Here is a 16236-nt window from a genome sequence, read left to right on the forward strand (position 1 = left end):
CAAAGAGTCGTTGTTGAAGCTTGATCTTTCACCAATGATCTTTTGCCTGATTTGGTTGTTGTCCTATGAAGAACCAATTTGAAATCCATTCCTTATCCAAAGGAACATATATGCAGGCGAGACCGTATTCTGGAGCTGTTTTCTTGTCTTGTAGCGTGGACACAAAACAGAGTGGTGGAGAACGTGGTTGTACAATTCGTACAAAGTACAATGTCAACGCTTTCGTCCAAATTGCAAGCACAAGCCTTCAAACACCTTTGAAATGACCGTTGCAAAATTCCACTAATCCTTTGTTTGTGTTTTCGAATCCAATAGACAGCTTTTGCATTGATAATTCTTCAATTCTTGAATCTTTTGCAAATCCAGTTGAGATTCAGCTTCTGGTGAAATAGCTTCTGATGAGGCAGCTTCTGATGATGCAGCTTCTGATGATATGACTTCTGCAGCTTCTGATGATGCAGCTTCTGAGGATATGACTTCTGGACTTCTTGCCTTCAGGAGCACTATTCTTACTTCAGAAGCGACTTAACTTCAGGAGCACTATCCTTACTTCAGAAGCGACTTAACTTCAGGAGCGCTTTTTCTCTTCAGTGACAAGTTGCCTTCAGGAGCGTCCAAGCTTCAAATTTTTGTTGTTTCCTTTGCTCTTTATTTGCTCATTCAGAACCAATGATGATGTAACTTTATAATTATGATCCTGTACACTTGAACAAATATTAGCTAGTCCAATTTACAATTTTTAATACCTTGTTATCATCAAAACTCTTTAAGGTTCATTGTTAAACACATTTTGTTCCAACACTAACATCTCAGAGTGAGTAATTGTCCATACGTAAACTGAATTGACACTAGCCTCTTTAGTGAATAATTGTGCATAACCTCGCATAGTGTAATTGTACATACATCAACTGAATTTACACTAACCTTTCATAGTGAGTAATTGTACATAAGTAAACTTAATTTACACTGGTTTTTCACAGTGACTAATAATGCCTACGTAATATCAAATTATGTTTACCTTAATAATTGATATGTAATGTTAAATAACATCTAAATTCACATCTACCGAAATAATACCTATTTAATCTAAATTTACGTCTACCTTATATGTCGCCCGCACAGGCAATCTCATAACGAAACAAGAAAACACACAACGAACAAGAAACAAATAGAAACTCTTGGATAATGAAATTCACTAACCTTTATGAATAGAGTACCGATCAATGAAAAAGATGTTGATTCAAGCTTTGATCTTGGTTTCACGTCTATGGTGGTTTGTGACTGAAAGGGGTTGAAGGTTCAGAATGATCATGAAAAATGGGTTTTTTTAGAATTTTACATGGAGAGGGCAATTTCGATATTATTTCAAAATTTTAAGTAAATTTGGATGTAATTAGAATTATATGGGGTGAGACTAGAAGTAGTCAAAAAAATTACATGTAATTAAGAAAATTCCAAGTTTATCCAACATTTTTAATCAGAGAATATTTATTTTTCTTTTTGACCATACAATTATGAATTAGATTGCACTTTTTAAATCAAAAAGTATTTTCTTATTCCTCTCTTGTACGAAGAAGAAAAAACAATTTTCATATAAAAAAGGCTAAAATATGGTTTTAGTCCTTGCAAATATGTCTCGTTTTAGTTTTAGTCCCTGTAAAAAAAATTGTTGTTTTTGGTCCCTGCAAAATTTTTTGTTTTCAAAAATAGTCCCTGAATGGACTATTTTCAAAAACAAACAAATTTGCAGGGACCTTTTTTAAAAACAAAATATTTTGCAGTGACCAAAAACTACAAAATTGGTTCAGTTATAATGTGCCACGTGTGCAAATCATCACAAAAGTGGGGTCAGGGACTATTTTCAAAAACAAAATATTTTGCAGGGACCAAAAACTACAAAAAAAATAGACAGGGACTAAAACCAAAACGAGGCATATTTGCAGGGACTAAAACCATATTTTAGCCTATAAAAAATCTCATAAAATAATTATTACTCTAGTAAGGAGGAAATACTAGGAAAGTGATAACAATGTAAGCACTTTAGAAAAATGGCTTGTAGAAAAATGTGTTTTTTACAATTAAACACTATCGTGCTTAAATATTTTTTTCACAGTAGTTCTTAAATATATTTTTTTCACAGTAGTGCTTAATTTTATTAGGGAAAATTATGTTAACAAAAACATTTTCCTATTTGCTCAAAAAAAAAAAAACATTTTCCTACACTCCTAAAAAAAAATAAAAAACTATTGTTATCCTTCATTTATCCTTCATAATTATATTTTAGTTTTTTTTAAGGTAGCGGCGTTTTAAGGTAGCGGCGTATTAGCGTTATGCAGAAAAATATATTTAATTTGCAGAAAAATAAAAAGTAATTATACGCCCACCGTGGGGCTCGAACCCACGACCACAAGGTTAAGAGCCTTGCGCTCTACCAACTGAGCTAGACGGGCTTGTTGGTATAATTCCCAACCAAAGATATTAATCCATTAATAATCCTGAACAATCACTTTATATTTTTATGAAGGAGATACTCTAAATCATTTGTCCTTATATTTACATATATATATTTTTCCTGTAAATATTAAGGAGGAAAATGATATCAAATAACAATGGTTTAATTGTAATTTTGGTTTCTCTAATTTCACCATTTTCCAAACTCATTCCCATTATTTTGAAATTTGAGAATTTTGGTCCTGCTATCAAATATTTGGTCTATAATATGGTGATATGACATGTTTTAAATTAAGTTTTTAACCAAATTTTACAATTTCATTGATGCTGATCTCTTTCCATCATTTGATCATATGCCGCATCATTTAAAAATATCACATCACTAATTTTTAGTTTAAAAATATGATGGAAGGACCAAACCTGCAAAATAGTAAATATATGGGATCAAAATTGCAATTAAACCGATAAGAAACTGGTAGGTGTAGCAACTCGTGGTTAATCTGAATGGTAATTAAGAGACTTGAACACCTTAAACAAGTGGTCATATGTTTAATTTTTTACTCTTGTTGTCTTGCATATTGAAAAAAAATTGGTTGGAAATAGATAGCTCACCTTATGTGTTCAATAAAATTTTTAATGGAGATTAATGATGGCTAAATAGCGGTAGATACTTCCTATATGTATATAACATGAATATTAAAACATAATAATAATTGAGGTTAAAAGTGAAATGTGCATAACTTTTTTCTTCAGAAGTGTGAAATGTGCATAACTAGAAAAAATTCACATCATTTCAACAATTGTATCATAAGCAAGCTAAATCCAAGATTATTTCCTCAAGTAGATCATGAAAAACCATGTCTTCTACCTCCAAACCAACACCTTCACCATGAAATTGACCATTTACCCACCCATCATTTTTTGATAAATCTTTACTTACATGATCATCAATTTTTTGGCCAGCTTTGGATCTCAAACTCAAGGACTTGCTCATATGAGTCCACACTTTATGGAGAGTGTAACACCCTACTATAGGAGGATAACTATGTGACCTCCCAAAAATTTCCAACATTGTCTCATTAATTAAATCAAACAATACATGATGATTACATTGAGCATCTTTATGAGGACAAAATTCAGGATCATTTTCCATTTCTTCATAGAGTGATGGATCAACTGGAGTGTCTCTAGAATGCCATGCTGAAAGGCTATCATTACTAGTGAGTCCAGAAATTTCAAGTACATATTTCACATAATTATACTCATCTTTGAGTTTGGTGTCCACATGAATTTCATGGTTCAATTCCTTGGTTAGAAACTCCATTTTTTGAGCCACATTATCCGATCTATCGACACGTTCTGGCTTATTTTTTGAACCTATCAAGGTTAGATAAAACATGTCACTATGTATAGCTGCAATTGACAATGACACTATTTATACGAGTGTCAACAACATACTACTTTCTGGCAATCTTTTCGAAAGTAATAAAGATTGTATTGGTATTATAAAATGACAAATAATTTGAAACGAAGAAATATTTCAAATGAAATGCATAATATAATGAGAAAGGAGTAACATATATTAAAAAATAATAAAGAGAAGGGCTAGGAAGGCGAACCTGATGCTGATATTGCAGCCCTATATTCTCTGATTGCTTCAATATACTGGTCATTGAAACTGCCACAATCTTGCAAACCATTGTGTCCAAAATCATCAATTATTAGATCCACCATTCCATTAATCTTATTGATACAATTTGATCCTGATTTCACAATATTACTAATCACTAAATCATTTTCATCTGTACTTTCAAATTTTTCTTGAGCCAAATCTTCCACAAGTTTATCGAATTGAAGTTGATTTTTCGAATGAACGTTAAAAATCTCCTCGTTCTGAGAAGCATAGGTAAAAGATTGAAGATCAGGTAATGAAAGAGTTCTTTGTAAAGGTATCACCATTCTCAATGGTGAATTTTCCTTTTCTTTTTCTAATTTTGGTTCCTCGAATTGAGGGTAACTTTCTAGTAATTCTTGAAGAGATTTGATTCTTCTTAAGGAACTCTTGTATTGATTTTCTCTAGGAATGATTATAGGGTCAGTCAATTTCTTCAAAATTTCTTTCTTCAATCCATCTGATATCTCTTGTCCTTGAGGAATTTTATGAATGACCGAATCCATCCCAACGCGAATTTTTTCTTTTTTGCTCTCTCCGGTCACATGCTCTATCTTTTGTTTGAGACTATTTGGACCCTTCGCAGATACCGAAGAAAACTTAACCTCTCTTACTACTATAACTGATTCGTTCATATTGAAATTTGCATTTACTTTCGCTTTTAGTACCGATGACATGGCCTCTTCACAAGCTGTTTTTGAGGACTCGAATTGTACTAACTTCTGTGTTTCACTGTCACAATATAATCTTCCTTTCACTTTTGATTTTGATGACGAGTAAGGAAAAGGACACGATTTAGACCTATTTAGTGTAATTTTTTCTCTTCGCAATTGTTGTTTATGGAATTGATAAACCATAGGAAAGACAGGATCATGAAGAAATGTTAATATTTTCTTCTTCATGTTGGTTGTTTCCACACGACCAACAAAATGCTTGCATAAACGAGTGGAAACACCAAATATATGCTTCCTTGCATTACTTCCCACTCTATTTTTCTTTTTATCTTTTACTTTTTGCGCAAGTAAGTCGTTTTTCATCGTTTGTTGATGCTTGCAACACAAGTTACATTCTCGGTAATCGTTGCTAGATGTAGAATCATCACATTGTGCACACCTCTCTCCAACTGAAGAATGTGGTGTCACCTTTTCTTCAACCTGGCATGCTTCAAATTAGATACTACTGTTAATTAATTTTGAGTAAGTTAGTGTACTCATTCTACATAGAGAAGAAATCAATGCATCCAATCAATTGAATTTAGGTTATGATATAATTTAAAGAATATACTTTGAAATCTCAACTATGTTTACATATCGACATGCAACAATCATCTGCACTATGCCAAGGATACCATTAACAAATAAAAGAGTAAAAAGTCATTTTGGTCACCAAATGTGTGAAGTGGTGTCACTATAGTCCCTAAATGTATCGAAATGACAAATACATCCTTGAGGACTTATAAAATTCACATTTGAGGACTAAACTAACTAATGTAAAACATATTTGTGGACCAAATTAACTAACCATAGACGTATTCAAGAATGTGTTGTAATTTTGATGAATTCGAGGACTATATAGCGACAACGCCCAACACATTTAAGACCAAAGTGACTATTTACTCAAAATAAAAACATAGAAAAGCAAGGGAGGCATAAACCAAAACTAAAGCACAAAAATTATTTGAATTAATAACTTGGAAGACCAACTCTATTACAGGATGGAAAATTAGGGGTAAGGAAGGAGGAGAAAAGGAAAAAATTTAACAAGATGGGGAGAACTTACATTTGGATTTTTTAATATGGCAAGGTTGAGGTTCTTCCTTTCATCACTAGAGAAGGCTTCATCCCTTTCTGCATGTACAGTTCCTGCAAATGAGATCAAGTGATGAGGTTTGAAGGAAGTGACACCTTTATGACATAGAAAATACTTAGATGGTTTCTAAAGTTTGATTAAAATTCCTAATTGTAATGTTAATATATAGTGTAGGGTTAATGATGATTTAATATGTCCTACACAATTTTCTACACATATGACCTATTACATTTTCAAATTGGATGTAATGAAGAGGACTTAAACAAAATGTTATCATACTTTTTAAACAAGTAACTAATTTTACATTAGTAAATTTACTTAAATATGATTGAGGTAATATGGGATCTTGTTTGGTTGATCAAATAGGTCCAGAGTTAAACAAAAGTTGTAAGCTGTAAACCCTAAGCTCGAACAATAAAAAGGTAATTAAGTCGGTGGCGTAGAATCATCACATTGTGCACACCTTTTTCCAAATGAAGATTGCGGAGATATTTTAGAAACTAACATATACATAGTAAAGTGGCGTAATGACGAGATGCAAAAATGTATACTAACCCGAAGCACTTCTTTCCCCGCCACCCTTCTTGTATGCATGCCTTTTTTGTATGATATGATGGCATAAGGGATGGTGCAGGGATTTCCTGGTTTCAGGATGATGTTTGTTACCATATGAATCAGAGTGCTTATGCCTTACCATGGTTGGCAAGATTCACCTTCTAAACCTGCTTGATTTTCACATGATCAACATTCACCTAGAATCCTGCTACAAGTTAGGAATAAAATATATCAATCACCAATGAATGTTGAATTCTATTGATTAGGCAGCAACAAACAAATCAATCTATTGCATGGATTCCGGCTTCATTTAGACATGTTTCTATGCCATAATTGAATTGATTTTATGCAAAATCACAAGATTGTTTAATTATAGTTGTAAATTGCGGTTCATAACCGTAAGCAGCCGTAACATAAAAGTTTTAGAGGTTTTCGCAACAACATAGCAACCACAATTACGGCTACATCAGCCGTATTTTCCCCTCGCAACTTATCGCAATATCAAGATTTGCAACATAACTGAAATTACAATTTAGAATTATGGGTAAAATCATCTAATATGTCTTAGGTTTCAAAACAATATTATTCTGTGGTAACATGAAGAAAAATAAAAACAACAATTTAATCTCCAACCACATAAAAATTAAGATGAATCTATGAAGAAACTAATTCTCAAATTAATTTCAGACATGAAAAGGATAGAAAAAAAAAAGGAAATTATTAATTTCATTTCCACTTTTTTTGATTAGGATTATTCTTTATGGTCAATAAGAATTATGTTGTAAAATTCTAACAAGAAATCTAAAACACAAATGGTTAATTACTCATTGCATATTCTAATGAATAAAACAACATTGTCATAAATGTTTACTTTTCTATGTTCCTTCAACTGATTGTTCATTGTATGTTAGATAATATACAATGCAATGCAGATTAGAAAGAAAAAAAAAATACATAATGAATGAATGAATCAGAAGGGTATGTAACTAATTTGTTACCTTTTGGAAGAGAATATTCCTCCTTGCACTTGTTCATGAATGAGGAAAAAGGTGACACCAAGAAATTAAGCTCTCAACTAATTCTTGCTTTGTTATATATTATTTTATAAATCTCTCAAGTGTAGGAGCATAAAGTGGATCAGGTGTATAATGATAAATAAAGGTTGATTCGTTGTTTTACTAAATACAAAGTCAAAGACAACATATATTCACACCAATGTTCTCGGCTTCTTATCTCTTTGCTTTGCTTTCTTCTATTTTTATTTGTTATTTTTACTAGGCAATGACATGTAGGCTTTCTTTGTTATGTATAATTAATTTGACCTTTTTAAAATTTAAATGTATTCACGCCAATGAAAGTTGGTTCAATTAGTAAGAAATAGACTCGCTCGTAAAGTCGTGCATTCAACTCCTGATGCCGATGTGATGATCTCTTTAGTGGATGATCTATAAATGTTCTTTGAGCCTTGAAGTCTTGCCTAACATTGGTGTGCTCCATAGCTTAACTCACCTAAACTTTTATTCAACAAAAAAAATTAAATGCATTGACTAAATTATGCAAGTCCTTAAATTTGGCTCGACACATTTGAATTTCATTTTTTTTATATATAGACTAAATGAAAATAATCACTTAAAACTCACTTACAAAAGTGTAAAAGCCAATGTTCGAACTAGAACCGTGGACATCTGAATTTCATCTTGGAAAATGTGTTAAAGGGTGACATGCTTGAATTTTTGTATAATAATTGTAATATAATTTTTTTTACCGGTAACAATATAATATTATAACTCATTAAGTAGTCATTTTTAGTGCTTAAAAAGAAAGCTAGTAAAAAATTTACTCTTGTTCTCTCAATCTTATATGGGACATAGAGACAAAGTTGGACGGTAAAGAACCACCTAAACTATGTGTTTGATGTGTGGTAAGATTAGATAAAATATGATTACAAATGAAAATATTAGAGAGAGAGAGAGAGAGAGAGAGAGAGAGAGAGAGAGAGAGAGAGAGAGAGAGAGAGAGAGAGAGAGAGAGAGAGAGTTGAGGTAACATTTATACCAGAAAAGATGGTAGATAATAGACGTAGGTAGTTTGGACATATAAAGAAAAATTTTGTGAATTATGTAGTAAGAATAGATTAGACGTAGGTGAGTCAAATCACTAAAGGTATTAGAAAACTTAGAAAAAAAAAACCATAAGAGAAACTATCAAGGATCTAAAGATTAATGAGTTGGAGAAAGACATAATTTTTTATATAACATTATGACATCATTAGATTTATGTCGCTGACCCCGATTAATGTGATAAAACTCGGTTGTTGTTATATTCTCTCAAGTTTTTCGGTCTACACCCTTAAATCTCATTTCTCCATTTAATTTATCATAAATCTGATCCTATTTTCATTTCATTTTTAATGGAATGTAGGAATTTCAATGATGTCACGTGAAGGACTTATGGGCTAACCCTAACGCATCTTTAATCATATATTTTCTCTTTTTCTAAAAACAAGTCGTAATTTGACAATGTGTAATATTCACATAACTTATTTTAACTATATTTTTTAACTAATACTCCAATATTCTCACCAAGTTTTTTCCCATCTATTTTGATCAGGTTTGGATTGGGATACCCAAAATTTGTACCCAAATTATAACTAATTTAAAATCAAGATTTTCAATGCTCGTATTTTTATCTGAATATCTAACAAATAGCAAAGCATTTCTTCTTTTTTTTTTTGAAAGAAAATAGCAAAGCATTTCTAAAAGTCCACAGATTCCCTCATCAACATATTTAAATAATACATATTAGATATATGTCGAATAAATGTAATTTAATAAAATGTCAAATAATTATATAAATGATTAATTATATAATATAAAGTCAAACTTTTTGGACCTCCATTGTTTGGTATGTATTGCTTGCAGTAGACACAAAGTATTTTTTTTTTTTTTGAAGGAGTAGACACAAAGGATGGAAGTCGTGATGGTTGTATCAAATAAATAAAAAACTAAGTTAAAAAATAAAGGGGTTGAGTAGTTTTGTGACTAGGTGGTCCATAGCAGCAAATCACATGCATATAGCTGCATCAAAGTTAGCATATATTGCACGAAAGTAAACCACAATTCTACATCAAGGAAATAAATGAGTAATGATATTTTGACATCCATTTGATGACAACTTTGTTGACAACCTTGTTTTTCTCACTTCTTATTGGTCAAAAACAATGGAGAGAGAAAAAGGAAGAGAGAGGATAACAACATCATGTGAGTATGAGAGAGAAAGTTGTCCAAAAGTTGTCAAAAAATGGTTGTCAAAATATTATTTCTCGAAATAAATATCTTATTGCATGAAGAAGAAAAAATAAGAAAATGTTTGGTGTATACCTCATATACACCTTGGAAAAAGAGAAGGAAAAAAAAATAACATAATAGATGTAATATGTTAATCATGTGATATGAAGAAAAAGATAAAAATAATAAAATGTTAGAATAAATATATAAAAAATTGTACTCCCTTCGATCATATTTATAAAAAAAAAAACAATTTTTTATATTAATTAAATAATTAATATACACAGTTTATATAGATCAAATACATTAATTTTTCAATAAACTTAAAATATTATTGTCATTCTTCAAAAAATTAAAGAAAGTGAAAAGAGTAAGATATGACAGTTAACAACGAGGTGGATGCTAGCTTTCAAAACCTTCTCTAGGTGTAAGATCCAATGCACCTTATAAAATTAATAAAACTAAGCTGTTCAACCTCTTTTTTATAATGTATATATGGATGTTGTGCAGCCAAAATATATATATGCAGCTTTTTTGAGATCAAATATTATCAAACTAATATGGTTGAATTCATCAACGTACCATAGAGTAGTTATATCACTCGATAGTTTTTCTTTTGGCAAACTTTACTTGTTAGTACGTTTAATTTACTTTTCAACATTAACAAAATTTAGTCATTTTAAATGTTTGAATACTTTGCTTTTCATCATTAACACAATTATACAATAGTCAATCTAAATTTTTACATTTAAGATCAGACAATACATACTTGAATAAATTTTACTTCAAAAAAAAAATACTTGAATAAATTTATATTTGCTACCCGAATTTTTCAAAATCAAAATATAAATAGTTTGATCTTGATTTAACGATCTAATTTTTGTGATTGCATAAAATAAATATGAAATCCCAAACACTGAACCATACTCTATCTCTCTATATATAGATGCTAACATGGACTGAAAAATCACATGCCCAAAAAGTATAACCAAGGAAGCTAGCTAGCTAGTGGAAAATGATTAAAAGAAAGAGAGATAAAAAAGTTTGTACAACATTAAATAATCCGTCAATTCCCAAGGATCTCTATAACTACCTCTCAACTAATTTCCCTTTTTAATACTACTTTCTTCCATTGTTTCTCTCATTAATTCTTCTTCATTCATATCTCCAACATGTCAAATTCAGAGCTATTTCACATCAAAGATGACAAAGAAGAGTGTAGCAACAACAATTTGAAGATTTTGAAGAGACCAATAATGTTGATGTTTAAGGAAGAACAAAACATAGTGTTGTCTAAGCAAAAACAAGATTTAGAGGTAGACACAACAACATCATCAAGAGAGTTGGAAAGTGATGAAGAAAAAGATGAAGATGATGGATTTAGAACTCCAACTCATTTTGATAATAGAATCCAAATGCCAAAGCAATGTCCACTTGCACCAAGAAAAACCAAACCACATATGAAAAGAAGGAAAGCACAATGCAAACAACTACTTGATGTGTCAAGAGAGGTTGAATTATTGTTCCAAATCAAGAACAAAACATTTTCAAGTTCACAACAAAGTACCAAGAAAGCTCGAAGAGAATAGATCAATGCAAAAGTTTGGTTAGTGTATCTTAATTATCAAGGAATTGTAATAGTGAAATTAATTCATGTAACTTGATTTGTATTATATGAATCAAGAACAAAACATTTTCAAGTTCACAACAAAGTACCAAGAAAGCTCGAAGAGAATAGATCAATGCAAAAGTTTGGTTAGTGTATCTTAATTATCAAGGAATTGTAATAGTGAAATTAATTCATGTAACTTGATTTGTATTATATGAATGATGTATAGAAATTTGATTTAAAATCTATAATTTTATGGTTTGTATATCAAATCATATATGGTAATATGATTTGTTTGTCTTAGTTGAAGGTAACATTAATCATTTGACAAATGTAATTAAATCTCCTGCTTTTACTATAAGTATAGTCTTTTTTTTTTTTTGACAAAATAAGTATAGTCAATTCTTGTTATGTGTTTAATTTTCATGTAATATTACTGTAACTTTTTACATATGCATTCAAAGCATATTTTTATTTTTATTTTGAACTAACACATATTTTTAATTAAGTTTGGATTTGTTGAGATATTTTATGAATTAATATAAATAAGTGACATCATGTTGATGTGATTTGAGTTACTTCAATTTGTTGTGATAAGTTAAGAGGTGTTATTTTAATATTAATTAAGTCAATTACTCATTTAGCTCTCAAGTTGGTATTCAATTTGTTGTGATAAGTTAAGAGGTGTTATTTTAATATTAATTAAGTCAATTACTCATTTAGCTCTCAAGTTGGTAGGTGTTTGGTAATCTGATTCTTGAAATAAAATAAATTTCAAATAGATAATTGAATATAAAAATACTCGATCATATTATATATTATGCGTCAATTAATTTCATTCTTGAACTCCTGAAGTACTAACTGTGTGATTGAATATTTTCAATTTAAAAATATTTTTAATTTTATTAATTTCAGTGATCAAATTGTATGATCCATTCCTCAAAAAATAAAAATTGTATGATCCAACAAACCCTTTCCTAATTAATTTTTTTTTTTAACAAATTCCTTTCCTAATTAATTTGACTATTTACCTGTATTTTTATTAAGGTGAGAACCATGTGGTTAAGAACTTTTTGTTTTTGCTTCTTGAGATCTTAATTGATATTCTCAACACTTTTTTCAAGGTGTAAAGGTAAAGATTGTCAAAGATCACAATGTTAGTATGGGCAAAATTAGATAAATTAAAGATCAGTATGACTAGTACGTCATTACACTTCTAATAATAATAGTAGAATTTCTAGCTTTAATATTTTTGACCTAATTAAAAATGATTTTAGCTTTAATTTACTACTTTAAATTATTGCTTCTTAACCAATTAAGGCATTTTTGACAATCATGTTCTAAAGGAAAGCAATTTATTCTGATAGATCAAGATTCATCCTCCTTAATATAAGAAGATACTATGTTGTGGAAAAACCCAAACTGGACATCCTCTACTAATGACACGTCCTAAATTGAGGGGTAAAACAAGTCTAAATATTGCTTTTGGTAACCAAATGACCTATCTTTACAAAAATGATGTCATGTAACTACCAAGTTATGTTTTTTATTGTTTCATTGCACTTCAAATTTCTTTTCCCGGTTTCATGCTGACTACTAAAACTAAATAGTATTCACTTTTTCGGATTCCCAAGTCTGACCCAAAGTGTCAATTCAATATGCACTTCTACCAATACATAGAGTTCACATGTCCACTTGCTGTATAAAATTTTGGGGGCAAACTCTCACATTTGAATTTCAAATTTCATAACTCTTTTCTATAAGATTCAATACTTTTACAAATCTGTTATTTCATTTTTCTTCTCTCTCACTTTTTCTTAATCTTCACTTTCTTATTTTGCAGCAAATGTAAAGGAAATGTAAGGTAACAAAAACAACTCTTCTTTCTTCTTCATTCTCTTTGCAAACATGTCTTCTCCCTTCTTTATGTCCTTCATATCATCATGTTAAACTAAACTAAGTTCACTTTCTTCTTTTTTTCAACTGCATAAACATATAACAAACTCTATTTCAAAGTATATCGAACAATATTCATATCCAAACTATAATAAAGTTCTGCCTTTATATTTTTGCAAACTTACCCTTTTTTTTCCTCTACAAAAATAACAAAGAAGAAATAGACGTGATGAATATCATTATGAAAGAGTAAGAACAATAAAAGAGTAAGAACAATAAAAGTAGGAAGAAATATAAATTTTGGAATTGTAATGTCATTATTATGTATAAACTGGGATAGAATATCACACTTGAAGAACCCATGCTATTGTAAATCTCAGAAACTGTAGTGTTTTTTTTTAATGCATAAAAGAAATATGTCAATTTAAGTATGAGGAAATAAGGAAAAATAGGAGGACCCAACTTAAGTTAACTTAATTTTATTTAATGAGTTTTTGTATCAACAGCCAAAACAACATACTTTTTTTCCTACAAAATTTATATTTTTTTGTCGAAACATAAAACTATCAATTGAAACAAAATTTATGTTTTGACAAAAAAATTATTTAAAATCTGTTTTTTCTATGTACATAAATAAATCATTTAAATGATAGAAAAAATATTAAATAAGGTTTACACATAATTTTTTTTTGTCTATCATGTAAATAATCAATTTCATTAAAATTAAACAAAAAAAAAGTTCTTTGAAAACAACAACAAACTAATTTACTAAACAATATTTACCAGCAAAACATAATTTTTTTTTGTTGACTTATAACCAATTTTGTTTCCTCACAAGAAACTTTTCTTTTGCTTTAATAAATGTGATTTTGTTGTTGCATGTATCAAATAAATAAATATGATGAAGAAATCAATTTCATACAATTAAGGATATGAATATAAAAGCTGATTTTGTTTGTTGTTGTTGTTATTTGTTGCATGTGTGAAAGAAGTAGATCACATAGGTCCAAAAGAGAGCTTACATGATGATGGTTCCAGATCAGCTGCACAATTCCATGATTGAGATCCAAGTTTGTCGAAAATGGGAATTATAGACTTTTGTAAGCTGTCCATTGAAGATTCCATATCAAAGCTACAAAAAAAAAAATGAGAAACAGGGATGAGTTGCTGGTGTTCTGATTTTCTAGAGACTCTCTAAAAAGAATCTATTAAAGAAATAATTTTTTCAAAAAAGAAAAAACAGAGTTGTAACTTTTGTTAAATAAAAAAATAAAAAACAGGGATCGAATATATAAGGAAAAAAAACATTTTTTTGATATGCAAAAGAAAAATATCATTCACCAGTTAAAAAAAAACCTTATTTGCTGAACAAAAGTTTCATTTTTTTTTTATTTTTTTTTAAATTCAAAATTGGAATAAAAATGATAATTTTTTGTGGTAAAGAAAGCCATCTATTTTTGCATGAACCACAAAACAACTCAAACGAAGTCTTCAAGGAAATTGCAATATTAGCTTCTTTATCAAAGATCCATCCAGTAAAAGGATTACCAAAATAACATTAGTATTAGATCTAAAAAAACCTAAAACATATTCATTAATCTACAAAAACAAATCTTACATGTCTTGAAAATATAAGAGAATCACATCAATTTTCATCTTTTGAATGTTTTTGTTGTTGCATGTTGGACGACGAAACTGAAGCTATTGATGTTGCGGTTGTCCCCAAAAAAAGTTGCTCCGGCCGTAATTTTCTGTTGTAGATGTTTAGAGTAAGCAAAATATCACTTTGATTTTTGCAGAGGACGCTAACGTACGGTGGCTGCAAAATCGGAGAGAAATTGGACTCAATATTCATACTTTCCTTGATCTCAAAATAAATAAGTGGGTTTTGTATAGGAGAATGAGACGATAAAAACGGTGGCTTTATTTATAAGTACGGTGGTCGGAGTTAGTTGCAGATGAAGAGAGAAGGAGGTTTTCTTGATTTGTGAGGGCAGAGAAGAAGAAGATACGGCGCAGAGAGGGAGAGAGAGAAAAATTTCTTCTGTCTTTGGTTAATGGGAAATGAAAATTAGGGTTTGTTATGGAAAGTTATCTATTGGGCTTTCTTCTGTCTTTTTACACGGTTTGGGCCTAACCATGACAATTATCCTATTTTTTAAATTGCTTTTTAGACTCCTATTTTTTTCAACTATAATTTTGTTTTGAAGATTGATATTTATTCTTTATTATACACATAACAAGTGGCTAACATATTCTAAAATTGTATAGGTCAATTATTAATATACACTTGAGAAATTGTCGTTTCTAAAAATCCATGCAATATAAAAAAGTCTACACAACATAAGAAAGAACAAGTTGTTGCTGCTATAAAGTTAAAAATATTAATCATGCACGGGACACGTTGTCGCAGATGAAGTTTTAAAACAATTATTATACACATGAAAAGTTGTCATTGATAAATTTTTAAAATGATTATTATACACTTGAAAAGTTATTGCTACTAAAAATTTAAAAATTCCGTCAAAAAATTAAAATTAAAATTATTATTATACACGGGAAAAGTTATTTTGCACAGGTTGTCACAAATAAATTTTTAAAATAATTTTTTTATACTTGAAAAATTGTTGCTGCTAAAAATATAAAAATTATCATTATACACAAGATAAGTCGTCACTAATACAAGAGACATGTTTTCATTCATAAAAACTTAAAGTAATTATAATACACGAGTCATATTGTCATTGATATAAATTTTTAAATAATTATTATACCTGGGACAAGTCATCACTAATACACACGACAAGTTGGAAAACATATTATAAAATTGTATAAGTCGAAAATTATTATACACTTAAATAATTGTCGTTGCTAAAATTCTATACAATGTAAAAAAGTCTCCACAATATAAGAAAGGGATAGGTTGCTACTGCTAAAAAGTTAAAAATAATAATTAT

General features: G+C 29.7%; 1 protein-coding gene, 2 long non-coding RNA genes and 1 other non-coding gene across 7 annotated transcripts; 1 reads left to right on the top strand and 3 right to left on the bottom strand.

Moving 5' to 3' along the window:
• Positions 1-2377: 2377 nt before the first annotated feature.
• On the bottom strand, positions 2378-2450 carry TRNAK-CUU (transfer RNA lysine (anticodon CUU)). Its single transcript has one exon. It is a non-coding gene; the product is annotated as a tRNA-Lys (tRNA).
• A 697-nt stretch (positions 2451-3147) lies between these two features.
• Positions 3148-7622, bottom strand: LOC146926914 (uncharacterized). 4 transcript variants are annotated; one of them, XM_085700352.1, is made up of 5 exons: positions 7486-7622; positions 6488-6695; positions 5903-5985; positions 4071-5277; positions 3148-3828 (listed from the first exon to the last, which is right to left on the bottom strand). In XM_085700352.1, the coding sequence occupies exons 2-5, from the start codon at positions 6627-6629 to the stop codon at positions 3257-3259; spliced, it is 2004 nt and encodes a 667-aa protein (XP_085556478.1). In that variant the 5' UTR covers positions 6630-6695; positions 7486-7622; the 3' UTR covers positions 3148-3256. The 4 variants fall into 4 exon arrangements, with proteins under 4 accessions (XP_085556478.1, XP_085556479.1, XP_085556477.1 ...); XM_085700353.1 differs by having other exon boundaries at positions 6488-6684; positions 7486-7561; XM_085700351.1 differs by having other exon boundaries at positions 6488-6692; positions 7486-7561.
• Positions 7623-13091: 5469 nt separating this feature from the next.
• Positions 13092-15036, bottom strand: LOC146926915 (uncharacterized). The gene is made up of 3 exons (XR_015005547.1): positions 14898-15036; positions 14302-14411; positions 13092-13366 (listed from the first exon to the last, which is right to left on the bottom strand). It is a non-coding gene; the product is annotated as an uncharacterized LOC146926915 (long non-coding RNA).
• On the top strand, positions 13194-14458 carry LOC146926916 (uncharacterized). The gene is made up of 2 exons (XR_015005548.1): positions 13194-13247; positions 14272-14458. It is a non-coding gene; the product is annotated as an uncharacterized LOC146926916 (long non-coding RNA).
• Positions 15037-16236: the final 1200 nt, after the last annotated feature.

Source organism: Medicago sativa, chromosome 4 (assembly GCF_051527215.1).
Source record: "Medicago sativa cultivar Bolivia chromosome 4, Bolivia_mono, whole genome shotgun sequence".
NCBI classification, from domain to species: domain Eukaryota; kingdom Viridiplantae; phylum Streptophyta; class Magnoliopsida; order Fabales; family Fabaceae; genus Medicago; species Medicago sativa.

What these genes read in the sequence shown, in the direction of transcription:
- LOC146926914 (XM_085700352.1), bottom strand. Translation starts at nt 6,629, where the DNA reads ATGGTAAGGCATAAGCACTCTGATTCATATGGTAACAAACATCATCCT. An exon ending in CCATATTAAAAAATCCAAAT is followed by an intron (nt 5,278 to 5,902) that starts GTAAGTTCTCCC and finishes GAAGCATGCCAG; the next exon opens with GTTGAAGAAAAGGTGACACC. An exon ending in GGCTGCAATATCAGCATCAG is followed by an intron (nt 3,829 to 4,070) that starts GTTCGCCTTCCT and finishes TAACCTTGATAG; the next exon opens with GTTCAAAAAATAAGCCAGAA.